The 14,528-nt window shown below is 33.3% G+C and overlaps 1 protein-coding gene across 1 annotated transcript; it reads left to right on the top strand.

Moving 5' to 3' along the window:
* Window positions 1–1,335: 1,335 nt before the first annotated feature.
* Window positions 1,336–12,439, top strand: cltrn (collectrin, amino acid transport regulator). Its single transcript, XM_058764576.1, has 6 exons — window positions 1,336–1,482; window positions 2,885–2,943; window positions 3,068–3,153; window positions 7,123–7,239; window positions 8,175–8,369; window positions 10,069–12,439. Exons 1-6 carry the CDS (start codon window positions 1,419–1,421, stop codon window positions 10,208–10,210), a joined length of 663 nt encoding a protein of 220 aa, XP_058620559.1. The 5' UTR covers window positions 1,336–1,418; the 3' UTR covers window positions 10,211–12,439.
* Window positions 12,440–14,528: the final 2,089 nt, after the last annotated feature.

Genomic DNA, 14,528 nt, shown 5'->3' with positions numbered 1-14,528 from the left:
TATGACAAAATACTCATTAGGGAAATTGTGTGTGGGGGGGGGGGCTCGGTGTTCTTACAGCAAGTTATAATATTTGCTTTTATCTAATATCTGAATATATATATATATATATATATATATATATATATATATATATAGAGAGAGAGAGAGAGAGAGAGAGAGAGAATCTCTTATACGCTGCATTTATTTGTTTAAAAAATAAAAAGTGAAAAATTGTTACAATCCAAAATAACTGTTTTCTATATGAATATATTTTAAAATGTAACTTATTTCTGTGATGTAAAGCTGAGTTTTCAGCATCATTACTCCAGTCTTCAGTGTCATCTTCAGAAATCATTCTAATATTTGCTGCTCAAGAAACATTTCTTATTATTATCAATGCTAAAACCAGTCGTGCTGATTCATATTTTTGTGGAGGCCATGATACACTTTTTTTCAAATGTTGACAGTATTTAATGTTCCTTTGCTGCATAAAAATATAAATAGACTGATTCTAAATATGAAACTTGAGGTATACGACGATGAATGAGTAAACCTGGTGTCTTTATTAGGTAACAAATTAACCGCATTGAACGTTTCCTCATCTTGCAGTGTCAGAAGGTGGTTAACCATCAAACTTCTTTCTTGTCTGATTTGTCTTTTTCTGGTCTTGCAGGAAAAGCTTTCATCTCAAGCAAAGGGAAGATGCAGAAGAAGCGGTTTGCTTCAATCATCAGGGTTCACAGGAAGCACAGCCTTCATCTGAGAACTGATTTCCCTTGTATTTTTCAGAAACAACCCATGTCTGACCCACCTACGTGAGTACGCTGACACTTTGAAGTGATGTTACCGAAGACATATTCAGAAACACATCATTAAAAATAAAAAATACAACTTTAAACAACAGCATGAAGGCATAAGTCAAAATGCCGTTCATGTTGATATCACACATCATACAGCTGTAAACACCCGGTGTTTGCTGTGTTTACATATTGAGACGAGAAGACAGTTATTACAGAAGCAAAAAAATAAAAACAGAGCAGGTCAGCGCAGCCACATCTGTTGTTATGATGAAGAAAAATCATACGCATTTACATTCATAGACCTGAGCGCAAGCTGGAGAGCTGTTTACAGACTCCCACACTATTTCACTTTATTATTTCACGGCAGAAACAATCAAAGGCAGCCAGGCTCTTCAAAATGCAGCTCTCCTTTTAAATTTACATTTATGTTTTCCGCTGACAGTTTTTTTCCACTATATCTGAATATATAGTGTTTGTTCTGACACTCTCTCTCGCTTTGGGGGCAGGTCTAGTCATTGCTTAACCATTAAACAGCTACGTCCAGCCCTTTGTATCTTATGCTCTGACCGGTTTATAATCTCTGACCGCTGAATTCAGCAGCATATGAGATAAAGCTGCTCATCCAGATAGAGAGAGATGCTAGCTGGAGTTCTTCTTCTGATATTCCTGCCTCCCCTGGTAGCGAAGGATCTTTGTAAAGGTAAAACATCTCAGATTTCCCGGGATCTTGTGTGAATTGGTGTCTGTTTGAGTGAAATGGTTTTCCTCTGATCTTTGCACCTGCTGAGGGTTGGTCATTTGTTCTGAGTTTAGAGTAGCTGCAGTCATTTTTAATCTCACAGCTGGAAAGAAAACACGAGAGGCTGAATGATAGTGTTAAAGATGAATGAATGCACTAGAAAATGTGTTCAATCAGATAGAATTAAGCATTTGCAGATAATAATAATATATATTTTTTTTATTAATAAAATGGATGGATTAAAAAAAAAATGATGTTCAGGACAGATTTCGAGTCATACCTCAGCTCATAAGCGACAGAAAGAAAAAATACAGAAAATATTAAAAATTATTTTCATGATAATTGCGAGCAAAAACCCCCCAATTCTCATTTTAAAAATCCGTTTATCTTTATTTTATTTATTTATTACGATATTTATAGTATCTGTTTTACTGCCTTTTTTAATTTAATGAATTTGAATTTAATATAATAAAAATACCAAAAACACATTTTAAATAAATATATAAAAAGTAATTCAGTGAGAAATGAGAAAGTTTTCATAGAAAAATTTATCATAGTTCAGTATCACTAAAATGCTATTATAATTTTTTATAAATATTTTGAATTTGTTTTGTTTTTGTTTTCTGTTTTCACTTAATTTCAATACATTTTTTGTGTTTTGTCATCTTTATTGTATATGTCTATACAATTTTTATTATTCATTAGTTTAAGTAGTTTTAGTTATTTTAATACTCTTAGTACTTATTTTAGTAAGTTTAAGTTTTGTATTTTATTTTGGTTTATTTTGTTTCAAGCAATAAAATTATTATTATTATTATTATTTTTTTAACAGTTTCAGTTTTTTTATATAGTTTTAGGCTTCATTGTCTTGCCTTGTCTTTTTTTTAAACATTTTTTATATGATATTTTTGAGAGATTCGCCTGCCAGGGAAAAGGGAACTCAATTCACGATAGTCAGGATACATTTAAAGGAAAGGAGAAAGTGGAAATGTTCAGAGGGAGTGTGAAATTACAGTGAACTGAAACTTCAAGAGAGTTTAAATAAGGACAAAATCATCGCTGAAGCGTCTAAACATTCTAAACTGGATTCTGCCACTTTGTTGTCTGACCAAAAAAAAAAAAAACTGACTCACTTTCTTGTTTGGCATCTTATCCGATCTCATTCAGTTCGGTATCTTGAGAAATCACTGAGAAATAAAGTGACACATCAATTCCCTAATGAGAATCTTTTACGAGGATGGCAAATAAGGACAAACACAGCAAAAGCTTTATCAGCTCAAAAAGAACAAGTAGTAACGGATCCACACAACAACAGCAAGCAATGATTTCTGTTAATAAATGAACTCTCTTTCTCTCTCTTTAGACAGTCAAGATGGATTTAAAGTCAGACTCAGCATTAAAACGGCCCTCGGAGATGAAGCCGTAGGTTTTGGTTTACTTCTCTTTTCATTTGGTTTGATGTCCTTATTTGTAATTTTATTCAGGCATATTGTGCAACTTGTTAAATAATTAAACTTTTTTTTTTTTTTTTCTCTGTGTATCTCAGTATGAGTGGAATGAGAGCGAGATGTTTCTCTTCAGATCTACTCTGGCGTATGCGATGAGGAAACAATCTAATCAAGACACGTATAAGTGAGTACCGCTTTTACACCCACGAGCAGGTGACACACTTTACAAAAGTCAATCAACAGCAAATCTGCTCAGCCCAAGGTTGTTTTTGTGATGACCACTTTGTTTGTGATTGCAAACGTGAGCAGAATGATTTGACCACAGCTGTTGAGTAAGAGCCGATGGCTTTCAGAGTCAAATCGGTCTGTTCTTCATGCGTGGGTCAGGTTTTGTCAACACTGCCAATGGTTGCAACAGTGTGAAACATTGGGGTTCTGAAATGCAACGTGTTTTTTTTAACAACAAACAGCCAATCATAAGCTTCCTCGGTGCTTGCTTCATTAAATATTGATGTGCTTCTACAGCCGTAGATACTTTCAAGTGCTGGGTTTAGTTTCTCAGTTTTTGTACCTGAGGGAAACAGGTGGTATGTTTCAGAAAACTTCAGACGAGTAAAGTGAATTATCTGGCAACATTTCTAGATGGAAAAGCAGTTATTTAAAACTGGCCTGCTTGTTGCATCTGTATTCAAATGAGAACATTAACCTAACCTACCCAAGGTTTACGACTGTAAAATGTGAACTATTATAACATGACTTAGGGTAAAATATGTGAAACATGAAACCAGAGAATCCAAGATTATATTAGGCTCCATTATATTGCATTACTTTGCATTGTTTTGCTTTGTGTTTCTTCAAAGCATTGCTTTGCATTGAATTGCTTTGTGTTATATTATACTGCATTATGTTAAAATACATGACAGAGAGGTTAACAATTTCAGATAAACCAAGATTATATTATGTTATATTGCGTAGCATCGCTCCGCTTTGTGTTCTTTGCATTGCTCTGCTTGCTTTGTTGCAGCATAGCTTTGGGTTACATTAACTTACCCAACTAACAAAAATATTCTAAGAACATTTTGCTAATGTTCCCATTAAGTTATGCAAACATTATTTCTGAATGTTCAAGACATCCAGTTTTTAAAATGTTTTTTATTTTATTTTTTTTTCTCATGGTTATTTGAACTTCAAGGGAGCATTCCACTTTATAATTTGAATTTTCTCTTAACATTCTAAAACAAGTAGATACATTAAAAAAATGTTAGATGAGCTTTCAACTAAAACAAAATATGTTATGCTAAATGTTGAAACTGTTGAAATGTTGAAACATTATGTTAAAACATTTCAGAAGAAAAATAAAAATTAAAACCAAGATTATTTCATTATTGCATTCCATTCCATTCTATGACAGAGACATTAGGCTTATAATTTCAGATAAAGCAAGAATATATTAAGTTATATTGTTGGCTTTGCATTTGTTGTTTCATTGCTTTGAGTTACATTCTTTTGTGTTGCATTGCTTTGCATTATATTTCATTGTTATGTTATATTACATGACAGAAATGTTAACCATTTCAGATGAACCAAGATTATTTTATTATATTGCTCTGCATTGCACTGTTTTGCGTTGCATTTGTTGTGTTGCTTTTTATTGCTGCTTTGCATTGTTATGTTACATAATAATAATAATAATAATAATGCATTTATTTTATATGGCACCTTTAAAGTTGCTTTCTCAAAGTGCTTTACAAGCAAACATAACAGAGATCAGAGTCAGAGGTTAACCATTTCAAAGAAACCAAGATTATATCACGCTATATTGTTTTGCTTCATGTTGCATTGCTTTGAGATATTAATTTCAGATAAACTAAGATCATATTATGTTACATTGCTCTGCATTGCATTGTATTGCGTTTGTTGCGTTCCATTACTTTGCTTTGTGTTGCATTGTATTGTATTTTTGCAGCATTGCTTTGTGCTATATTACATGGCAGATGGGTTAAGAATTTAAGATAAACTGAGATTGTTACATTATTTTGCTCTGCCTTGCATTGCATTGTCATGTGTTGCAATGGTTTGAGTTGCATTATATTACACTGTTTTACATTACCTTAAAAATAACAGACGGGTTTACAATTTTATGCGTTAAATCTTAATATCCAGCAGTTTTTGGAACCGTCTGCCATAATATTCTACTCACCGCTTATCAGCCTTTGGCATCACTGGTAGAGTTTTCCTCTGGCTAACATCATTTCTTAGCGCAAAGGCAGTAATTTGTATCTATTGAGGAACATAGATCATGTACTGTTCCAGTCTAACGCGGTGTGTCCCCCAAGGCTCCAATCACGGCCCTCTCCTCTTTCCAATTTATATGCCTCCCCTTCGGCAAATAATTTGACAGCACGGTCTCAGATTCCATTGCTACGCTGCTGACACGCAAATCTATATCAGCTCCCAGGCCAGAGCAGCGTTTCCACTGCCTTTCTTATCTTCTTGACTTTCTTGTAGTATTTTTTCTGTTTCACTCAGAGTTAGGAATTTGAACAAACTCATAACCCTAAGTAGCAAATTTTCAGTGTGCATCTCAATTCAATTCCACAAGGATAATACCTCATTGAGGTGTGCCAGTACTTTTTGTGCTCAAACTTTTGATTTTCATAAAACATAAAATAGGTAAAAAAATAAAATCCCATAGCAACACATTAACAAACACGATTGTACAACCAAGTACTTGCTTAAAACGCATATCCATAAAGCTTCACAAAGCTATCATTTTAGTGACTTCAAATGAGGTATGATGTGCAATGAATAGGTATAATTTTGTTTAATGATGGATTATTATCAAAGCCCTATGATCTAGCAATCACTTTACACATTCAGTAACAGTGATCATCTACAGGTGAAAAAAGAAATGCGTGTCATTTTAGGCCTGACCTGTTTTAATGGATTAAATATGCATTTTTTAATCAATGTTTTTCCCCTCAATTATATTCGTGCAATTGAGCCACTCTCAGATGTAGGGAAAGCACGACTGATTAATTTAACCAGTGTAATCACGGGCTGATATAGACACTAATGGGTCAAGGGAAATCAATGCGGTTAACCTTTCCCAGCCAGATATCGGCCCCAACGATTGTGAAATCTCACAGCTGAAGTGTTGCAGAAATGCTTCAGGCTTGTTTGTGAGAGAACCACAGTATTGATTGATGCCGGTGTACTGGATAGGGAGCGTGCACTTCTTTTGCAGCATCATGTTACATTGATGAGATGCTGTTTGTGTTTGATTCTTATTGGCTGCTTCCAGTATATATTGACAAACCATGTCTACTGGCATTATGTGAATTTGCATGGCAAAAACAAACACACAAAAAAAAAAAAAAAAATATATATATATATACACATATATATATATATATATATATATATATTTAAGGATCTTTAAAACAAGATACATTCACTTGGGAAGCAAAATTGCATAAAATACTGTTAGAGAGTTTGGGGTTGGTAAGAATTTATCAAATGTTTTCTCTCACCAAGGCCTCATTTATGTGATAACAAACACAGTAATATTGTGAAACAATTACTGAATATTAAAATATCTGTTTTCTATTGCAATATATATTTAAAAATATAATTTATTCCTGTAATGCAAAATTGAATCTTCAGCATCATTACTCCAGTCTTCAGTGTCACATGATCCTTCAGAAATCGTTCTAATATGCTGATTTGCAGCTCAAGAAACATTCCTAATTATTATAAATGATGAAAACAGTTGTGCTGCTTCCTATTTTTTCAAGTTTGTGATGACTAAAAGTTAATTTTGTCAACTTTTAAGAGGACACTATGACATAAATTATAAAAAATAAATTTTAAAAGAGAAAAAGTAATTTGCAAATGAGTGAAAAAAAAAAAAGGTTCTCTGGGGGGGAAAAAAGCCTACACATTATCCCACACAATTTTGCTTCTCATACTCGAAATCAAGACACAAGTATTGATTAAAACAATGATTTTTATGCTGTGTAGGTTTGTTTGTGTAAGGCTGTTTTATTAGTTTCAGTGCTTTTTCTATGATGCCCTCGAAAAAAGAAAGAAAAAAAAAACACATCTGCCTCTAAAAAAAAAAAATCACATTTTTCTAATTGATCTTTTTCAGCATTACAAACATACTGGTGTGCAATGATACACAAAGAGTGTCGTTTGTGTTCGTGGTGACATCACCAAATGATCCAGACCAACTGATCCCTAAAGAACAAGTAGAACGAGCAGTGAGGTGAGTCAGTGCTCTGTGCTGTAGGTTTATAGGTTTAGACTGTATGTGCTGATGGCTTTCTAGATGGTACACAGCACATGGGCAGTCTTGCAAAAACTTATGGCTCTGTCTCAAATCCTCCAAGTGAGCTGGCTTGCTTGAATGCCAACTACATGAAGCTACTTCAAAGTTTTAAAAGTATAATAATAATAAAAAAAAAAAGAATTTGCAGATAATTAAATATTAATGAAATAAAAGGACACTTATGTGTATTTAAAGAGAGTACAAGTTAATGATCATTTTTTTTAGCACACTTAAGTACACTTTTTTTAAAAAGTGCATTTTCTAATGTCAAATTAAATGTTTTGTACTTTAAAGAACATTCATTATGCTCAAATAAATACAGATGTTGACGTGTTGACTAACACTGTACTAAAGCACATGTAAAATATTAAGTTGTTTACTAAAACTGATCAAAATTAAGTTAAAATTAAGTCAAATGAACTATAATACATTTAATTACACAAGCATTTCATAGTACTTAAAGCACAAGAGATGCATCGTTTGCACAAGAGTGTGATTTTAACATGCCATGATTCAAGATTTAAATAAGCACAAAATAGTAATAGTGTTATCATAATTTTCAGTAATACATAAAATTTAATGTATTAACAGTTTCTTTGTTTGCCACATTTTCTTTGTGTTTTTACACAAATCATCTAGGACGTACATGATAATCATAGATTTGAACCAAAAACAAGATATCTTATAAGGCAGCATAATTTTGCTACCTATTTAGAAAAGCCTTTGCATAAGGAGCTCAACTTTGAGGTTTGATAGTTAAGCCTAAAAACTAGACATTTTTGATCATGAAAAGATTCTGAGCATCTAGATCTGTGATACTACCGTTTCTCCTTTAACATGCCAGATCCCTAACACATTATTTATTATTCCAGGCAGAATAAGCATCGCATAAACAATGCGTTCCTGTTATCGGACATGACCCTGGAGTTCATGGGAATCCCGCCGACGCTGGCGACCCCGATCACATACGACACTGAACCCTGGCTCATCGTGTTTGGGGTGGTCATTGGTGCTGTGGCTGTGGGGATCGTGGCTTTACTGATGTCCACAGTAAGCAGAAAACGACGGTCAGTAACGCTCTTTTGACAAACCATTCAAATAGTATTAATTGTGATCAATGATGCACCTAGTATTAACAATCACTGCAAAAAAAAAAAAAAAGATTTTGTTCCTCAGTATTTTTATCTGGTTTTCCAGTATCAAGACATTTTTAAATCAAGATGCAAGTTACTTGAGAAGCAAAATGACAAGATATTAAGTCTATCAAAATTAAGTGACTTGCACACATTTACTTAAGAAGCAAAAATACTCAAGATATTACTGTAAATCTTGTTTTTGAAAAATCTATCAAAATTAAGTGACTTCATGCTCAAAACAAGAAAAATATCTTAAAGTGCCCCTATTATGGATTTTTGAAAATGACATTTCATGCAGTGTGTAACACATCTCTAAATGAATGAAAACATCCTGCAAAGTTTTAAATCTGAAAGTGCACCGTGTATAAAGTTATTGTCTCTCAAAAGAAAGAGTCGACTCTGAGTCACTGAAACCAGTCGTTTTTAAAACGAATCCCAAGCCGTTGCATGTTGACGTCAACATGAAACATTAGCATATCGCCCGCCCACTTGTTGTGCGCGCAGACCTGGGAAAATTTGATTTTAGCATTGGTCTGAATGAAAGTGCTGCTTTTGGAGCGTTAAAAATAGCTGTTTCCCCGGTAACGGCTGTACATAAAGCAGCACTGTGTTCACTAACACTGCTTTAAATGAAATCGACCAATTAGACCAATCACCCTTTCATAACCCATAATAGGGGCACTTTAATCTTTAAGAATGATACTTATTTGTACTGGAAAACAAGACAAAAATGCAAGTTTAAAGTGGTTAAAGGTGACAAGACGGACTTTAACCGAGCATTTAAAATGCATCTCCTGTGCCCACATATAATCAGATTTGATCTCTGACCTCATATATGTACAAGTTTTTCCTTATGTATATTAGACTCTTCTTTGGTTATGGAACTAGTTTTAGTGCAGTGTTTGATTGACATGTGAGTAGGTGGTCCTTTGTTGTTGTCTGAGATGCATTAGCATTTAAAGTGCAAATGTGATGTAGTCACATCCATTTTTAGTAAATATGAATGGAATTTCAGCGACTGGATCAAAATAAATTTTGTCTACATCTGTATTTAATGCTGTCTACTTGTGACTGGATCACCTGAGATGCATGTTAACACTAATGTTAGGCAGTAACAAACTAAAAATAGCAATGTTGACAACATTAAGTTCATCTTTTTTTTTTTTTTAAACACACATTAGAACAAACTAAACTAAATGTTAATGCCAAATGCTGCTTAATATATTTGTCAAAACCAGATTCTTTTCAGCATTCCAGGATGACTAGAAAGCATTTATTTGAAATAAAAATATTTTGTGACATTATACAGTAAATGTACCCAATACAATTCTTTCTTCAAATAAATAAATAAAATACCCCAAACCAAACTTCTGAATGGTAGTGTATATAATTTAGAGATATTAATAAATATTAGTTATTTAAAATGGCTTAATGAATGTAGTTAGAATTGTTAACTTTTAGCTTGGATGCAGGCCTATTTAACTACTTTAAAGTAGCTTGTAGCTTCGAGAACTAGTTTGAAAGTAGCTTCCCGAGTGGTTAATCCCAGGTGCAAGCAGTTTCCTGGACACAAACATACTTTACTGTTAGGTCCCTCTCTGACCTGTTTATGATGCTTTATTCACCACAGAGCCAAAGAAAAAGCTGCTGGTCTTTCAGAAGTGGATGAAGGAATAGTCAAAGAGAACGGAACCACACTTTCCAGTCTTGGCAGGAAAGAAGGCGTCTACAATCAAGCGTTCTCAAATGACGACCGCTTCACCGAGCTGTAGACACTGATGACAGCCAAAGAGAAAGAGTAAAGCCATTCGGTATCACTTAACATATGAAATGCTTCACATATAACAAAGAATTTATAGCCTCCTCTACACTGTCCTGGAATGCACAGAAATAAGATTGAGTATTTATATATTACTTTGTTGAGTTTTGCGACTGTTAGTTTCAAAGCTAACACCATGTCCTAATCAAACGTGATGCAATGGCGTGACACATTTTTGCCTTAATCAGCCACGACACAGATTCGGTTTTAGAAATTTTGTTTATTTCTGCAGCTGGAACAACATACAAACTATGACAATGATAATCTCAGGTCCTGATTATGTGCTTTATTATTATTATTAATGTTAAAAGTGTCTAATATGACTTGGAATATATCGCCATACTGAAAATGACAATGGAGAATTTACCTCAGATCTTGAAAATGAATGTAAGAAAGCATTAATGTTATAACTGTGAACTGTTTCAGTCACTCGGTATGTATTTTTAAATAATGTTAAAATGGGTTAATATTTATGTATTTGATTATGTACTTACTATGGAAGTTCTGCCATGGAACAAGATATGAAAAAGGTAAATGCGACTTTTTTCCATTTTTCTCTGAATTTAGTTTATATCTCACAGTAAGGACTTTAAAAAAAATTATATATATACACACACACATATATATATATATATATATTTTTTTTTACTTTTTTATAAAAATAAACTTGGTTAATATATAAAATTCTGAATTGCGAGAAAAAGTCAAAATTGTGAGATATAAATGTAGAATTATGAGATATAGACTTGCAAGAGATAAAACAAAATCTTAGAGAAAAGGTCAGAATTGAGAGGTTCATAATCACAATTACGAGTTATTATAACTTGCAGTTGTGGGAAAAAGTCTGAATTGACATATAAACGTGAAATTGTTGGGAAAAGTCTGAATTGTGAGATATAAACGCGCAATTGTGAGGAAAAAAGAAGTCAGACTATTAACATAAGTAGCAATTATCTGTTTGATATTTGTATTTTGTGACAAAAATGAACTTAACTTATCTATTTGATTATACTTAACCATTTGGTTCTCAGAGAGAGACACGTCCACACACTCTTCTGATTGGCTGGAGATTTTTGACGCATTTCATAGCCGTGGTGTGTCTGTGGACTGAAAAACTCTTATTATTGGAATCTCATTTCATTGCATCTGGTTAGGACACGGTGTAACATCAATAGTGTACTACTAAAAGCTATCAAAAATAGTTAAAAGCAGTTATTTTGTAGTTAATTTTTAACTTTATAACAAAGCCCTTCAATATGTCCCGCCCCCATCTACCTGTTCAAACAGGGAAATATGTCAACTCAGGAAAGAAAACTGTGCTTGTCAAACATTTCATGAGGTTTTGAATTCAGCTGACAATGATACAGGATAATCCGTAGCATATGCTGACGTCTGAATTATGTTCTCAGGTGCCTGTTTATTCAGCAACAATGTATAATGAATTATTAGAGGGAATCAATCATTTATGAAAAGATGAGGCGCTTCTACACAGTAACAGATTAGGCAATTTTCCAGTGTCAAAAACAAGCGTTTTTTTACCCATTATGAGATGTGGGTTTGTGCATCCATCACACTTCAACTGCTTTAATTGATTGGATCCTCCACTGAGTGGGAAAGAAGATTGAAGGATATTAAGAGAAGATCTCCCTGAAGAATATGAGATGCTGAGCTTCTGAGAACGTTCATGAGATTTACAGCACGATCTTTCACTAATTGGATCCTCCATCTTCAGAACCGCACACAGAGCTACAGTCGCAGAGAAATAACAGACCGATATCAAAAGAAAGCTCATTATTGTATTGATGCCCTGTAGGAATACAGAGGCCAATACAATAGATCATCACTCCACACCTGCTGCTGTGTTTAGTAAGTTCTTCAGGTGGTAGTTAATGATCTCTGCTGCTGTAGGTTCAAGGTTTAAACCCCTGGATTTGTAATACCTAAACTTGTATTCGAACTTGTAATTTTAGCGCACACATATTCTTTTTACATTTGGAGTGCATACAATATTATTGTACTGACAGCAATTAAAACATTAATACTTGCATATATAATGTTTAAGGTTCATACAATATTGGAATTCAAAAATTGATTTTATTGTATTTATAATAAATTTGATTATGTTAATGATAGTAAGTTTATTTAATGTCTCATTTTGTATTAAAAGTGCTCTCTGTTCTAATTTTGTCCGGTCACAATTGTTTCCTTTAGTCATAAAATCAGTGCGTTTCACTTAGATTTAATTATTGTGGAGCTTTATAAAGATTCCACTGTACAAATAAATGATAATAAAAATAACAAATGATATTAATTGTAATGCTAGTAAACTGAATATCTCATTTTGTATTAAAACTGCTTTATTTTATGTTCTTTTTTTAAGGTTAGACTGGTCACAATAGTGTTTCACTTATATTTTATACTTGTGGAGCTCTGATGATGACTTCCACCATACAAATAAATTACAGTATAATATAAATATCAAATTAATTTCATTTTAACTCTAGTAAATTTAATGTCTCAGTTTTTTATTTTATTATTTTATTCTATATTTATGCTTGTGCAGTTCTGATGATGATTAACTTCCACCATACAAATAAATTATAATAAACATAATAAATTAGATTAATTTTAACACTGTTTAGTTTTTTTTCTTTTTTTTTCTCTTAGGTTAGACTGGTCACAATAATTTGCTTTTGTCATAAAGTAGGGCGTTTGACTTATATTTTATACTGGAGCTTTAATGATGATTAACTTCCACCATACAACGAGTGCAAATGACTTTAATTTAATTACAAGTCCCATCTGGATTTCATTTACGAATAAATTTACCATGAAAAAGATCTTTCTCTGACTAAGTCTCTCCATCATATATGGATAAATGAGAATCTCACTATGTCTCCGTATTGAAGTCTGTCATCTGCGGCGATGCTCTTGGAGGTTGAAGGTTTCAGTAATCCCCACCAGTCTGTTGGTTTTTACGCATTTACCAGATGCTTTCATCCAAAGTTATTTACAATGCATGCAAAGGATACATTTTTATCAGCTCTTGCATTCCCTGAAAATTGAGCCTTGGGGTTGCTAGTACCTTATTTTAGTGTTAAACATTTGTACATCTCTACTTTGTTCATATCAAAATATTTACATTTTAGAATGCCTCAGTGCTTTGATGTTGTACTTTCCCAAAGTTTAGAAAAATGCATTTAATGTGCAGCTCATTCAAAATCTAGCAAATGCAAAGGAGATAAAACAGACTGCGCAGACAAAATATTAAACTCCCATCAGAGCAAATGACTGGCACACACAACATCTGTTGTTTCTAAAGATTCATTGCTGGAACTTAAAGGAATAGTTCACCAAAAATTAAATGATTTTTTGAAAATGTACTCACCCTCAAACCATTCAAGATGTAGATGAGTTTGTATCTTCATATGAACAGGTTTGGAGAAATGTAGCATTACATCACTTGCTCACCAATGGATCCTCTGCGGTGAATGGGTGCCGTCAGAATGAGGGTCCAAACAGTTGATAAAAACATCACAATAATCCACAAGTAATCCACACCACTCCAATTCATCAATGAACATGTTGCGAAGTGAAAAGCTGCATGTTCAACTGAATCAACTACATCATTAAGGCATTAAAACCATTGCTTCTGCCTGAAGTCCTGTATCCGTAATACTGTTTTCTCCAGTGAAATGTTTTAAACAAATATTTTGATGGATTTTGATATGAGAGGACAACAGGGAATGGACTTTTTCACTGGATTATTATGATGTTTTTATCAGCCGTTTGCACATTCATTCTGACGGCACCCATTCACTGCAGAGGATCCATTGTTGAACAAGTGATCCAATGCTAAATTTCTCAAACTCATCTACATCTTTTTATCAATCAATTACAGATTTTCATTTTGGAGTGAACTATTCCTTCCAGGTTTTTATTTTACGATTCACGTACCTTGTATTTGCATCACAATGCTTTGTTGTTGTATGTGTTTTTTCCAGTACATAGCTGAAATGACTTGTCAAGGCTTATGCCTGTTTTTGCTCTCTTTGATAAAGCTGTTCCCACTGAAAATCATTCCAACAGAATTTACTGGCATCCTGATGAAAAACAACCTTTCATTGTTTTTCTTTTACAGCCATACAGAATGTATTCTTCACATTGTACGTCTGCCAGAAGGATTGTGCATTTGCATTAATAATAGCATTTAAAGTACATTTAATTGACTGTGTCTAATCTAGATGCCTAATCTTCTTTATGAAGCATAT

This window comes from Onychostoma macrolepis, chromosome 23, assembly GCF_012432095.1.
Source record: "Onychostoma macrolepis isolate SWU-2019 chromosome 23, ASM1243209v1, whole genome shotgun sequence".
NCBI lineage: Eukaryota > Metazoa > Chordata > Actinopteri > Cypriniformes > Cyprinidae > Onychostoma > Onychostoma macrolepis.
Note: the sequence above shows the minus strand (reverse complement) of the source record. Positions and strands in the feature narration are given on the sequence as shown.

Coding starts and splice junctions, on each gene's coding strand:
- cltrn (XM_058764576.1), top strand. CDS start 1,419: ATGCTAGCTGGAGTTCTTCTTCTGATATTCCTGCCTCCCCTGGTAGCG. Junction 3,154..7,122: donor TCTAATCAAGACACGTATAA/GTGAGTACCGCT, acceptor GATCTTTTTCAG/CATTACAAACATACTGGTGT. Junction 8,370..10,068: donor ACAGTAAGCAGAAAACGACG/GTCAGTAACGCT, acceptor TATTCACCACAG/AGCCAAAGAAAAAGCTGCTG.